Source organism: Leucopleurus acutus, assembly GCF_964270905.1.
Source record: "Leucopleurus acutus genome assembly, chromosome: 20".
In the NCBI taxonomy this organism is placed as follows: Eukaryota; Metazoa; Chordata; class Mammalia; order Artiodactyla; family Delphinidae; genus Leucopleurus; species Leucopleurus acutus.
The window spans coordinates 4,538,363-4,553,178 of NC_139162.1; the positions used below are offsets into that span (position 1 = coordinate 4,538,363).

General features: G+C 48.3%; 1 protein-coding gene across 1 annotated transcript in view; it reads left to right on the plus strand.

The window, feature by feature from the left end:
* The first annotated feature begins 1,419 nt into the window (after positions 1 to 1,419).
* The window catches only part of MEAK7 (MTOR associated protein, eak-7 homolog), a 32,922-nt gene continuing 19,525 nt past the window's right edge, over positions 1,420 to 14,816 (plus strand). The window contains exons 1-2 of the mRNA XM_082862476.1: positions 1,420 to 1,428; positions 12,809 to 12,986. Coding sequence (XP_082718602.1) covers positions 12,834 to 12,986 — 153 coding nt within the window. The 5' untranslated portion in view covers positions 1,420 to 1,428; positions 12,809 to 12,833. The remainder of the gene's footprint in view (positions 1,429 to 12,808; positions 12,987 to 14,816) is intronic.

Genomic DNA, 14,816 nt, shown 5'->3' on the forward strand with positions numbered 1-14,816 from the left:
TGTTATTGGGGTCTGGCCCAGACAGGGGGCCCTGGGGACATGGAGGGAAGTGGGTGGATGCAGGCCAGATCTTGGGGGTAAAACAGATTTAGTAAGTAATGGAACATGGGGAGAGAAGGAGGAGGAAGCATCCAGGATGGTTCCAGTTCTCTGACTTGGGCCTGGAAGGTGGTGGACGGCCCTCAGGAAGGAAGTAAATAGGAGATGCAGTTTTGGAGGGAAGAGTTTGGGTTTGGCTGGGCTGAGTTTGAGATGCAACGTGATGGGCGTTAAGGGTCAGAGTGCAGTCTAGACCACCAGCTGGACGTGCAGGTTTGGGGGTCAGCAGAGCAAACAGGTGGGAAGTGAAGTCACCAGTAAGACAGGAGGAAGGAATTAATCTCAGGGAGGATGCGTAGCGTGAAAACTACCAGGGAGGGAGGGGAGAAAAGCCAGGGCTGAGTGACCTAGATGCCCAGGAAGGAGAGTTTTAATAAGGCTGACTGTGAACCCCTGCATGTAAGGACTGAAAGTGCCCCATGGATTTAGTGACAGAGCCCCTGGGGCCAGGTTTCAGTGGTTTGGGGAGCGAATGGAAGGTTTATAAATCCGGACAACAGTCCTGAGACATTCTGGAGTGAAGCTGGGGTCGAGGGGTTGAGGATGGGATGGGAGAAGCTGGAGAAGGCCTGAGGGTCTAGGTGAGTTTATTTATCCAGACTGGACAGACTTAAGCACGTTGAAATGCCACTGGAAAGGACTGGGGGTCAGAGAACCAAGACAGAAGTGAGGGCTCCCAGGAAGAGAGAGGGGCTGGGCTGCCGAGGGGCAGAAGCGGGGGTGGGGGGTAGGCAGGAGCCCGGGCCCTGGGATGCGAGGCTGCGCCCAGATTAGTTGGGGGAGGGAGAGGGGTGCCAGAGGAGGGTTGCCTGGGTCTTAATCCACGGAGGCCTCAGTAGTGGAGGGTCCCGCGGCTGGGTTACCTGCCTCTCTCCTCTCTCGCTGGGTCTCCCTTAGGCCCGCTCTCCTCTCTCCCAGCTCCGTCCTCATCCCGGCCACACCCCGTACTCCCAAGGCCCAGCTACTTTACCCGAGGCCAGACAACCCCTCCCTCCCCAGGTGCTCCTCCCTGGCTCCTCCCATGAATCCTCAGCCACTCTCTTTCCCAGTTCCGCCTCTAGCGCCTTTTCCAGCTCCTCCCACGGCGGCTCCCCAGGAATCCCACCTCCTTCCTTCCTGCATCCGGCCCCGCCCACGGCCCCGCCCTCACCCTTCTGCGCCGGCCGGCTCCCCATGAGGTGCATATCCATTGGCTGAATTCTTTATAAGGCTCCGCCCCTAGACTTCCGCTTCTGCGATTGGGGCAGATAGCCGTCCGTCAGCGCTGTCGCCTGGCAACGGGGTGGGCTGCTGTAGAGGAGCACCTGTGGACTGCAACCGGAAAGGCAGGTCGGGTCGGCTCTGGGGCTGAGGGTGAGGGCTTCGGTGGGAGGAAGGGTGGGGGTGTGGGAGGGGGAAGGTCGTTGGTCAGGAGGCCTGGAGGGAGCAGCCTGGCCAGCTTAGGGTTGGGGGCGATGACCCTGGTCCTGGGAACGAATGGTGCCAGAGTGGACCTGGGCCCTGCCCCTCCCTGGCAGGCAGCCCGTGCCTCTCTGCCCTGCGGCGGGGTGGGGAGTGGTGGGGGGATAGCTGCGAGGGAGGAAGAGTCTCTCCGCGTGTTGGAGCACAGAATCACTCCTCACATTCTGCTTGCCGTGTGGTTGAGATCGGAGGGTTCCGGCAGATTCTTACCCGAGGGTTCTCAGGGTGGAGGCCCGCTGTCAGAAGGGAAAGCGAGAGCGAGCTGTAGAGACGCAGGAAGAACTGGGGAGCGTCGGCGGGAGGAGGCGAGGCAGGGGGTTGTACTGGAGTGTGTGCCGGGCTGGGGCGGTCTCTCTAATGACCACAGCCTACTCACTTTGTCCCCGGAGAGTGGAGCTGATGGCTAAATTCAGGGCAGAGGGGAGAGAAGAAAGTGCTCCTAGGCTGACACCCTGCAGATGAGCCACTGGGGCTCCCTGGAGGGAGGGAAGCCGGCACAGGGCAGGAGCGGGACAGGTCACCTTCTGGCTAGCAGGGACTCTGCACAGCTGGCGGCTGGCCCAGGCTCAAGCTGACCGTTCGCGGAAGGTTCTGGGATGTAAACAAAGCTTGAAGCAGATGAGGGGCTGGGAGTCTTGGCAGAAGGGGCGTACTGAGGGCCAGATTGCTGCTCCCAGGACTGTGGCCCCTTGGAGGTGGAGAGTCCAGCGTGTCCCTCGAGGACAGGAGTCCTCAGAGAGGCTCTGAAAAGAGGTGCCTGAGCCATGCTAGGATGCCAGCAGGAACTGCGGCCGATTCTGCAGAAAAACAGCTCCTGGCTCCCTCCCTAGCCCTGGGGAGTTAGTTCCTTCCAGGCTGGGCTGTTTTGTTCCAAGGCAAGAAACCGTCTGTTGCCTTGGGCTCATGTGTCTCCTCCTCTGGCCTCCAGAAAGCCGAATTATTGATAAATGCCCGATGCTGCCTCATTTAATCCTTTCCCCTCATTACAGGGCTGGTGGCGCTGTCCCTGTTTTACTAGGGTTGGAAAAGGCTTCGTAACTTGCCCTCAGTCTTAACACCGACCGGTGTCAGAGCTTGGACTCGGATCTGTGCACCTTTGCTTACACCACCTGGGTACCAGCGCGCTTCAGTGCCCACCCTCCCGCTCTGCCCCAAGGCCCTGCATCTTTGGAAGCCAGTTTCTCCTTCTCAGTCCTACTCACATTTGGGGCCAGGGACTGCTTTGTTCAGGGGGGGCTGTCCTGTGCGTTGTAGGGTATTTAGCAGCACCCCTGGTTGTTATCCTCTGGATGCCAGCAGCACCCCTCTCCCTGGTCGTGACAACCAGACATCATTGCCAGCTGTCCCCCCGGCAGGCAGAACCGCCCCCAGTTGAGAACCACTGGGGTTAGCAATCTTAAAGGAACACTGAGGCGCGTCCTCTTGAAAGAGAATGTGATATACGTAAACCTGCAGGAGACTCAGGCCAGCGTTGGGTTGTTTTATGCACAGCTTGCCCGGAAAAAAAAGCCTGTGGCACATATCGAGGTGCACCCAGGACAGTCCTGTGAGAAAACCATGGCCAGGGACTGAAAGAAAGTTCAGGAATATGCATCTGGGGAGAAGTAAGGACGTATCAAAGGCCTTCAGTTCCTCCCCAAAGTTGATTAAAGAGATTTCAGGCCTGATAAAACGATGCAGTCCAGGCTGGATGAACTTGGGGACGCTGTACCACTGCCATTATTTCATCCCGCCGTGTGGAGCTCTTTAACAGGAGCGGGCTGTCCTTGGAGCTGTCTAAAGATGTGTCCTCTTACCAGTGCCCTGCGGACACCGAGAATGGTGGGCCAGGGGCCTGGGGCATGGTCTGAGAGGCTGCCCTTCCTTCCACCTTTTGTTGACTCCAGGCCTGTGGCTCCTGCTTGAGGGTGTAGCAGTTCTTCCTCCTAGAAGAAAAGCCAGTGTTGCCAGCTGCCCTGCTTCTGGGCCTTCCCTGGCATCTCTTCCAGGGGCCGCCCTGAGCCTACCGCAAGCATGCCGATGGGCCGCACCTCTCCTGTGCATTTCTGGCCTCCAGTCCTCCCTGTGGGTACCTCGCCCAGCTCTGGTCCTTTCTCGAAGGCATTTGGACCCTGAGGAGGCCAGGCTGCTGTTTCCAGACAACAGTGGAGGAGCCTGTTTCCGGTGGGACAGAGGAGGGGGCTGGGATGGGCTGGAAGTGAGTGGTTGGGTGGAGGCAGATGAGGCCACCTTGCTCTGTAGACCCCTCTGGCCCCCTCCGCACACCAGACCTCGCCTGGACGATGTCGGTTTCACCCTGCACCTTTGTGTGCACTGTCCCTGCTTCCTGGGTGAACCACCTGTGGGTGCCGGAAAACCCAGCCAGAACACGTCCTTTGGGACATTTTCCCCTCTCGCCCCATCCCTGCCGATCCCCGCAGCATTTGCTGGACGGGACGCTCCTGCAGGCCCCGGGCCTTTCTGAGGCTTCTGTCTGCTCTCCCTCTGACGGGGCCTGGCCTGGGAGGCACTGAGTTATCTGTTGAAGGAATTAGATGCATGTGCTGATGTCAGGAAGGCCAGTGTGCTGGAGGGGGCAGGCCCATGACCTCTCAGTGGCGCTGCCCCTGGTTGCCCTGATTGCTCAGTCATGGAACATCTGGGAATGACTGAGGAGAAGCATTTACGTGTTGGCAGCCTTTTAGCCCCAGACGTCCCCCTAAAAGAGGCTGGTATCCCCCGGTCGAGCGATTCCTTGGTTTTGAGAAGGAAGGATGTTTTCCCAGGATGTGGGGAGTTTGAGGTGCGGCATTTAGATGGAGCCCCTGTCCTTGCTGTGAGCTCTCCCTGGTGGCCCAGGCCTGGTGGGCCATGGGGTACAGAGGTGGGCGGGGGACTGGTCACGGGTGGTGGAGTGAGTGGCACTGATCCAAGGGGCCCTGAGTGCCTGGGGTCTGGGAGTGAGTCCCATGGGGCCCGAACGTGAGGGACCCAGGCAAGGCCGACCTCCTGGAGTTAGCACACGGGATCTCACGAGCTGGTGAGAGAACAGGCCGTCCACCCGAGGGGTGGGTGGGGAACAACACAGCCGTTGGACCGGCACGTCCCCGCGCCTGCGTGTACCAGGCTGACTCAGGTGCTGGCCAGGTGGCCATGCGGCAGTCTCTTTAACGGCATTCAGATTCTACGGTGGGTGAGTCAGGCGTGCAGGTGTGGGTGCAGCGCAAGCAGAGTGAGTAAGGCGGGACCTGTGTCCGCGTCAGTTAAGGCAGCAGTCGGTTCTAGGAAAGTCAGGAATGCTGGGTAGTCATGGAACCTGAGGCTGAGTAGATGATGAGGGGTGCAGAGGTGGACATGAGGGTCCTCTGAGCCAGACAACGGGCAGAAGGGAACTGTCCACAGAGACTGGTGTCTGACGTTCCGAGGGGACCACACGCATCCGCCAGGTCGGCCTTGGGAGCCCACCTGGGTGGGCACGGCTGTCACCGGCCTGGAGGGTCCAGCTCTGATATGAAGCTGTGCTGACATCTCAGAAACCTTTCCCCGCAGGTGTTCAAAAGGCCGTCATCTCTTCCAGAGTTTAGGTGAGTCAGGGGCCTTCTCATGTCACAAACCTTAAGGTTTTCTAGATGAAGTGAAGAAACGTGGTGATCTTTGCTAGGAAGACCCTGAGAACGAAATAGATTTCACTAGGGTACGTTTTAATTCATTTACCATTTCCAGGATTTCAGCAGGATAACAAGGGAGGGACACAGGGAGAGTTGTGTGACAGATCTTTTGGCGACTTGACAAATTAACACAGATTTTGAGAGAAGCTTGAATTTCCCTGGTTGGAAGGGTGTGACTCTAAAAATACTGTTGACTAAAGCTATCGTGATGTATCGCTAATGGAAGTAAAGCGGGGGTGAACCCAGTGAAAGCAGAATCATGCTGTGTAGACAGATCAGGTCACTGTGCGGGGTCCCAGGATAACCCGCGGCCTGCTTTCGGGTCCACAGAACAGTGCGGCGTCCTTCTTGATTATCACCCTAGCCCTTCTCTGTTCCTCCTGCATCCTCGATGAAAAGGGTTAAGCTACCCAGTCACTGAATGGCATCAGCCCCTTCTTTGAGCCTTCCAAGAAAGCAGCCCCCTTCACACTCTCACCGAGACCCCGTGCTTCCTCGCTGCCTTGGGTTGGAAATGCAGCTCTGACCACACGCGTACTCCTGCTTGTCGATAGCTGGGGGGCACCGACCTATTTTCTATCGTGATTTCTCTTAGGCGTGGCTTTCAGACACTTAATACTAAGAGCACGGCTTTGCAGTTGGCAGAATATATTAAATTAACTGCAGCGTCAGTGATGTTCGTACCTTCTTTCTGCCTTTGCTTGGCACTCTTTCCTACTCTCTTCCGGAAGTGGCAGGTAGTTAAAAATCAAGTGATGATGGCTCGTCTCCTCATCCAGTCCTACGTGATCAGGTTGTTTCTTGGGGCTCTTAGAAAAGTTGACAAACAAGACGGGTCTGCCTTGGCGTGGCCGCTTGGGCTGTGCCCCCTGGAGGGGACCAGGCACCCGGTGGTGCCACTCGCTGTATCTTAGACATGAAGAAAGACTCACGCAGGCAGGACCTTGAGCCCAGGGCCGGAAGTTTTCCTTCTTGGCTCTTAGGCTGCTGAAAAACTTGAGAATTGGAACCAGTTAGATCAGGTGGCCCGTGAGTGATAGCCCCAAACTGGGCTGCACAAGCACCCGTTTCCAGCAGCCTTTGCAAGTGCGCTACAGCTCCTGTCCAAGGAGCCCTCTGCTGGAGGCTTCCTGTTTGGGGCAGATGGGCACCCCTGCTAGAATGGCTGGATTAAAAAGATGGAAAAATAGCAAGAATGTCAGAGAGGATATGGAGAAATTGGAACCCTCATGCTTTCCTGCTGGGAATGTAAAACAAAATAGTTTGGCAATTCCTCAAAAAGTGAACATCAGATTATACAACCCAGCAATTCATTCCTAGGTATAGTACCTGCCGCCCCCAGATTTGAAAGCAGGGACTCAGACAAGTACATGTACACATATGTTCACAGCAGCACTGTTCACAACACCCAAAGGATAGAAACAGCCCCAAATGTCCATCAGCAGACGAATGGATAAACCAAAGACGGTATCTCCATCTACCATAATTATTATTCACCCATAAAAAGGAGTGAAGTACGATCGTGCTACCATGCAGATGAAATTTTAAAACATTATGCTGAGTGAAAAAAGCCAGACCCCAAAGACCATGTACTGGATGATTTCATTTGCATGAAATGTTCGAAATAGGCAAATCCGCAGAGAAAGCGCATTAGTGGTTGCCAGGGGCTGAGGGATCGGGGATGGGGAATAACCGCTCATGGGTGTGGGCTGTCTTTTGGGGTGATGGAAACGTTTTAGAGCTAGATAAAGGTGGTGGTCTCACAATGTTGTGAATGTCCCAAATGCCACTGAATTGTTCACTTTTTTTTTTGGTCCCTGGAGTTTATTTTTTTTTATCTTTTGTTTTTATAAATAGATCTCTTGGGGGGAATAATCGCTTTACAGTACAGTTTCTGTTGTACACCAAAGTGAATCAGCCATATGCATACATATGTCCCTATATCCCCTCCCTCTTGAGCCTCCCTCCCACCCTGCCTATCCCACCCCTCTAGGTCATCACAGAGCACCGAGCCCACCTCCCTGTGCTATGCTGCTGCTTCCCACTAGCTAACTATTTTACATTTGGTAGTGTATATATGTCAGTGCTACTCTCACTTTGCCCCAGCTTCCCTCTCCCACCCTGTGTCCTCAAGTCCATTCTCTATGTCTACCTCTTTATTCCTGCCATGCAACTAGGTTCATCAGTACCATTTTTTTTTTTTTTTTTAGATTCCATATATATGCGTTAGAATACAGTATTTGTTTTTCTCTTTCTGACTTACTTCACTCTATGACAGACTTTTGGTCCATCTACCTCACTACAAATATCTCAATTTCGTTTCTTTTTATGACTGACTACTATTGCATTGTAACTATGTGCCACATCTTCTTTATCCATTCATCTGTCGATGGACACTTAGGTTGCTTCCATGTCCTGGCTATTACAAATAGTGCTGCAGTGAACATTGTGGTACATGTCTCTTTTTGAATCATGGTTTTCTCAGGATATATGCCCAGTAGTGGGATTGCTGGGTCATATGGTAATACGATTTTTAGTTTTTTAAGGAACCTCCATACTGTTTTCCATAGTGGTTGTATCAATTTACATTCCCACCGACAGTGCAGGACGGTTCCGTTTTCACCAAACCTTTTCCAGCATTTATTGTTTCTAAATTTTTTGTTAATAGCCATTCTGACCGGCGTGAGGTGATACCTCATTGTAGTTTTGATTTGCATTTCTCTAATAATTAGTGATGCTGAGCATCTTTTCATGTGCCTCTTGGCCATCTGTATGCCTTCCTTGGTGAAATGTCTATTTAGGTCTTCCGTCTGTTTTTTAATTGGATTGTTTGTGTTTTTGATATTGAGCTCCATGAGCTGTTTGTATGTTTCGAGATTAATCCTTTGTCTGTTGTTTCATTTGCAAATATTTTCTCCCATTCTGAGGGTTGTCTTTTTGTCTTGTGTACTGTTTCCTTTGCTGTGTAAAAGCTTTTAAGTTTAATTAAGTCCCATTTATTTTTGTTTTTATTTCCATTTCTCTGGGAGGTGGGTCAAAAATGATCTTGCTGTGGTTTATGTCAAAGAGTGTTTTTCCTATGTTTCCCTCTAAGAGTTTTATAGTGTCTGGCCTTACATTTAGGTCTTTAATCCATTTGGAGTTTACTTTTGTGTATGGTGGTAGGGAATGTATTTCATTCTTTTACATGTACCTGTCCAATTTTCCCTGCACCACTTATTGAAGAGGCTGTCTTTTCTCCATTGTATGTTCTTGCCTCCTTTGTCGTAAATTAGGTGCCCATATGTGCGTGGGTTTATCTCTGGGCATTCTGTCCTGTACCATTGATCTATATTTCTGTTTTTGTGCCAGTACCGTACTGTCTTGATTACTGTAGCTTTGTGGTATAGTTTGAAGTCGGGGAGCCTGATCCTTCCAACTCTGTTTTTCTTTCTCAATATTGCTTTGGCTATTCGGGGTCTTTTGTGTTTCCATACGAATTGTAATGGCATTCTAATTCTGTGAAGAATGCCATTGGTAGTTTGATAGGGATTGCATTGAATCTGTAGATTGCTTTGGGTAGTATAGTCATTTTCACAATATTGATTCTTTCAATCCAAGAACATGGTATATTTCTCCATCTGTTTATGTCATCTTTGATTTCTTTCGTCAGTGTTTTATAGTTTTCTGAGTACAAATCTTTCGCCTCTTTAGGCAGGTTTATTCCGAGGTATTTTATTCTTTTTGTTGAGATGGTAAATGGGAGTGTTTCCTTAATTTCTCTTTCTGAGTTTTCGTTGTTGGTGTGTAGGAATGCCAGAGATTTCTGTGCATTAATTTTGTATCTTGCAACCTTACCAAATTCATTGATTAGCTCCAGTAGTTTTCTGGTAGCATCTTTAGGATTCTCTATGTATAGTATCATGTCATCTGCAAACAGTGACAGTTTTACTTCTTCTTTTCCAATTTGTATTCCTTTTATTTCTTTTTCTTCTCTGATTGCCGTGGCTAGGACTTCCAAAATGTGTTGAATAAGAGTGGCGAGAGTGGACATCCTTGTCTTTTTCCTGATCTTAGAGGAAATGCTTTCAGTTTTTCATCATTGAGTATGATGCTTGCTGTGGGTCTGTCATATATGGCCTTTATTATGTTGAGGTAGGTTCCCTCTTTGCCCATTTTCTGGAGAGTTTTTATCATAAATCGGTGTTGAATTTTGTCAAAAACCTTTTCTGCATCTGTTGAGATTATCATATGGTTTTTATTCCTTAATTTGTTAATGTGGTGTATCACATTGATTGATTTGCAGATATTGAAGAATCTTTGCATCTCTGGGATAAATCCCACTTAATCATAGTTTATGATCCTTTTAATGTGCTGTTGGATTCTGTTTGCTAGTATTTTGTTCAGGATTTTTGCATCTATATTCATCAGTGATATTGGTCTGTAATTTTCTTTTTTTGTGATATCTTTTCCTAGTTTTGGTATCAGGGTGAAGGTGGCTTCATAGAATGAATTTGGGAGTGTTTCTCCCTCTGCAATTTTTTGGAAGAGTTTGAGAATGATTAGGTGTTAGCTCTACTCTAAGTGTTTGATAGAATTTGCCTCTGAAGCCATCTGGTCCTGGACCTTTGTTTGGTGGAAGATTTTTAATTACAGTTAAAATTTCATTTCTTGTGATAGGTATATTTTTTATCAAAAATAGTTATATTTTTTAAGATATATTTTCTAATTCTTCCTGGTTCAGTCTTGGAAAATTGTACCTTTCCAAGAATTTGTCCATTTCTTCGTGGTTGTCCATTTTATTGGCATATAGTTCTTTGTAGTAATCTCTTGTAATCCTTTGTATTTCTGCAGTATCAATTGTGATTTCTCCTTTTTCATTTCTAATTTTATTGATTTGCATCCTCTCCCTTTTTTCCTTGATGAGTCTGGCTAAGGGTTTATCAATTTTGTTTACCTTCTCAAAGAACCAGCTTTTAGTTTTATTGATCTTTGCTCTTTTATTTGTTTCTATTTCATTTATTTCTCCTCTGATTTTTATGATTTCTTTCCTTCTACTGACTTTGGGTTTTCTTTGTTCTTCTTTCTCTAGTTGTTTTTTTTAAATTAATTAATTAATTAATTAATTAATTTAGGGCTGTGTTGGGTCTTCGTTTCTGTGCGAGGGCTTTCTCTAGTTGTGGCAAGCGGGGGCCGCTCTTCATTGCGGTGCGTGGGCCTCTCACTATCGGGGCCTCTCTTGTTGCGGAGCACAGGCTCCACACGCGCAGGCTCAGTAGTTGTGGCTCACGGGCCCAGTTGCTCCGCGGCATGTGGGATCTTCCCAGACCAGGGCTCGAACCCGTGTCCCCTGCATTGGCAGGCAGATTCTCAACCATTGCGCCACCAGGGAAGCTCCTCTCTAGTTGTTTTATGTGTAGGGTTAGATTGTTTATTTGAGATTTTTCTTGTTTCTTGAGGTGAGATTGAATTGCTATAGACTTCCCTGAACTGGTTTTGCTGTGTCCCATAGGTTTTGGGTCGTCATGTTTTCATCGTCATGTTTTCATTGTCATTTGTTTCTATGTTTGTTTTTTTTTTATTTCTTCTTTGATTTCTTCAGTGATCTCTTGCTTATTTAGTAGCACACTGTTTAGTCTCCATGTATTTGTGTTTTTTACAGTTTTTTTCCTGTAATTGATTTCCAATCTCATAATGTTGTGGTTAGGAAAGATGCTTGATACGATTTCAATTTTCTTAAATTTTCTGAGGCTTGATTTGTGACCCAAGATGTGATCTATCCTGGAGAATGTTCCATGTGCACTTGAGAAGAAAGTGTATTCTGCCACTTTTGGGTAGAATGTTCCATAAATATCAGTTAAATCTAACTGTTCTATTGTGTCATTTAAAGCTTGTGTTTCCGTATTTATTTTCTGTTTGGATGATCTGTCCATTGGTGTAAGTGGCGTGTTAAAGTCCCCTACTATTATTGTGTTACTGTTGATTTCTGCTTTCATGGTTGTTAGCATTTGCCTTATGTATTGAGGTGCTCCTGTGTTGGGTGCATAAACATTTATAGTTGTTATATCTTCTTCTTGGATTGATCCTTTGATCATTATGTAGTGTCCTTCCTTGTCTCTTGTAACAGTCTTTATGTTAAAGTCTATTTTATTGGATATGAGTATTGCTTCTCCAGCTTTCTTTTGATTTCCATTTGCAAGGAATATCCTTTTTCCATCCCTTCACCTTCAGTCTGTATGTGTCGCTAGGTCTGAAGTGGGTCTCTTGTAGACAGCACATATACGGGTCCTGTTTTTGTATCCATTCAGCCAGTCTGTATCTTTTGGTTGGGGCATTTAATCCATTTACACTCAAGGTTGTTATTGATATGTATGTTCCTATGACCATCTTCTTAATTGTTTTGGGTTTGTTTTTGTAGATCTTTTCTCCTCTTGTGTTTCCCTCCTAGAGAAGTTTCTTTAGCATTTGTGGTAAAGCTGGTTCGGTGGTGCTGAATTCTCTTAGCTTTTGCTTGTCTGAAAAGCTTTTGGTTTCTCCCTTGAATCTGAATGAGATCCTTGCTGGGTAATCTTGGTTGTAGGTTTTTCTCTTTCAGCACTTTAAGTATATCCTGCCACTCCCTTCTGGCCTGCAGAGTTTCGGCTGAAAAATCAGCTGATAACGTTATGGGAATTCCTTTGTATGTTATTTACTTCTTTATTTTTTAATAAATTAATTTTATTTATTTATTTTTGGCTGCATTGGGTCTTCGTTGCTGCATGCGGGCTTTCTCCAGTAGCGGCGAGTGTTTGTTGTGGTGTGCGGGCTTCTCATTGTGGTGGCTTCTCTTTCTGTGGAGCATGGGCTCTAGGTGCACGGGCTTCAGTAGTTGTGGCTCGTGGGCTCTAGAGCACAGGCTCAGTAGTTGTGGCGCATGGTCTTAGTTGCTCGGCGGCATGTGGGATCTTCCCGGACCAGGGCTCAAACCTGTGTCCCCTGCATTGGCTGGCTGATTCTTAACCACTGTGCCACCAGGGAAGTCCTGATCTCACGGCTTTGGCCAACCATGATCACCGTCTGAGGTTGGGCTGTGATTATTCCCATTTTACAAACGAGGAAACTGAGGCACAGAGAGTTTTGGTCGCTTGCCCAAGACCATACAGCCAGCCAGGTGGAGCCAGGATCACAAAGGGAAGAACATGTCTAATAGCACGTGTGCTCTCTAGGTGATATTTGCAGGGTGTTGATTTTTTTAAAATGTGTGTGATCATCCAGCCTTATAGATTATTTTTTCAACTCAGACTTTTAAAAAATGAATATTTAGATTGAAATCCTGATTTTTCTACATTTTAGTTACATTAGCTTAGAAACTGTTTTCGAATAAAGAAATCGACTTTTGGTTGGCAATTATGAGCAGGCCTCAGGCAGTCAGAAGAATTAGAATTGGGTTTTCCCACTTTATTTGTGTCGACCATTAATTTCTACCGCACTGAAACAACATTACATAGCTCTGACGTGTTGTAGCTGCATTTTGCAAGGAGGTCAGTACTGATTACCTTGACCATGTAATTATCGATATTTATTTTCTGTGATGATTACCTCTTGATTTCCCTGCTAACTGGGTGTGAACTTTCCTTCTGCAGAGACTCCTGCCAGCTACCAGGACAGATGGGGAATAGCAAGAGCCTCTCGGGGCAGAGTCTCTCCCCGCGGTTTCTTCCTGCGGAGCAGGCCGAGATCGACAGATTGTTTGATGCTCTGTCGTCGGCGGAACTCCGCTCCAGTACCTCGCCCAGATCCTTCTCTCTGCAGGCACTGAAGGCAAGAGTAACAGTCAGAAGTTCATGTTGAGTTTGGGGAGGGGTCAGGCCAACATTGGCTGTCTGTTCCCGTAAGACAGGTGTGGGAACACGGAGGGGTGTGTTTTCTGGAAAGGGACAGATAGTACCTATTTTCAGCTTTGTGGGTTCCGTGGTCCGTGTTGCAGCTGCTCTGCTCAGCCTTCGTATCACAGCGTTTGGGGGACTTTTCCCACTTGAGGTTGACTAGAGGGGCTGGCCTCTTCCTGTCTCTTGAACCACCGTCCCCGATTTCCCTGCAGACGAGTGATAGGCTGCCCTTAGCTGTATTTGTGGGTCCAATAACTGCAAAGTTTCAGGTCCACCTTGACCTTTAGGATTCGTAAGCGTTTGACGTCCTGGGAGTTTTGTGGTTTTCCTAACAAAATAACGAAGTTTCAGAGTCAAGGTTCACCTGACAACGAGTGAGAACTGCCCATTTACCCATCTTTTGGCCCCGTTCCATGGGGCTCTTAGCCACGTGTTTGGGTGGTTTGGGTGCTCAGACAGAGCGAGACAACAGCAAAGGGACCCCATCCCCCTGGGCAGTGGCGGGCGGTGCAACGTGTGATGGCATCTCAGAGCCTCCTCTTTTAAATTTAGTTTTTTATCGAACTATAGTTGATTTACAACGTAGCGTTAATTTCTGCTGTACAGCAAAGTGACTCAGCTATACACATATACACATTCTTTTTTATATTCTTTCCCATTATGGTTTCTCCCAGGATATTGAATATAGTTCCGCGTACTATATAGTGGGACCTTGTTGTTTATCCATCCTATGTATAATAGTTGACATCTGCTAACCTCAAACTCCCACTCCATCCCTCCCTGACTCCCCCTCGGCCTTGGCAACCACAAGTATGACCTCTTATGTCTGTGAGTCTGTTTCTGTTTTGTAGATAGGTTCTTCTGTGCCATATTTTAGATTCCACATATAAGTGACATCGTATAGTATTTGTCTTTCTCTGTCTGACTTACTTCACTTAGTATGATAATCTCTAGGTCCATCCATGTTGCTGCAAATGGCATTATTTCATTCTTTTTTATGGCTGAGTAGTATTCCATTGTGTATATGTACCACATCTTCTTTATGCATTCCTCTGTCCATGGACACTTAGGTTGTTTCCATGTGTTGGCCATTGTCAGTAGTGCTGCTGTGAACATAGGGGTGCAGGTATCTTTTTGAGTTATAGTTTTGTCTGGATGTATGCCCAGAAGTAGGAGTATGGGATCATGTGGTAGCTCTATTTTTAGTTTTCTGAGGAGAGCCTCCTCTTTTAGGACATGCAGAATAGGAGCGGATGGCATTGGGGATCCCCCCAACATACTCACGTTATAGTTGAGGAAACTGGCCAGGAAGGTTATTGGGGTTACAGCTTGTGTGTGTGTGTGTGTGTGTGTGTGTGTGTGTGTGTCATGTGTATCTCCACTAGACCAAAAGCACCCCAGTCTGCTGGTTCACCCACTAAGCTGGAGCAGACGGAACAAGACAGGCCACTTAGGGACTTAACTGCTGCGTTCACAGGTGTTTATCAAGATAAATAGGGTGGGGCTTCCTTGGTGGCGCAGTGGTTAAGAATCCTCCTGCCAGTGCAGGGGACACGGGTTTGAGCCCTGGTCCGGGAAGATCCCACATGCCGCAGAGCAGCTAAGCCCGTGCGCCACAACTACTGAGCCTGCGTTCTGCAGCTCGCGAGCCACAACTACTGAGCCTGCATGCCACAACTACTGAAGCCTGCACGCCTAGAGCCCATGCTCCACAAAAGAAGCCACTGCAATGAGAAGCCCGCGCACCGCAACGAAGAGTAGC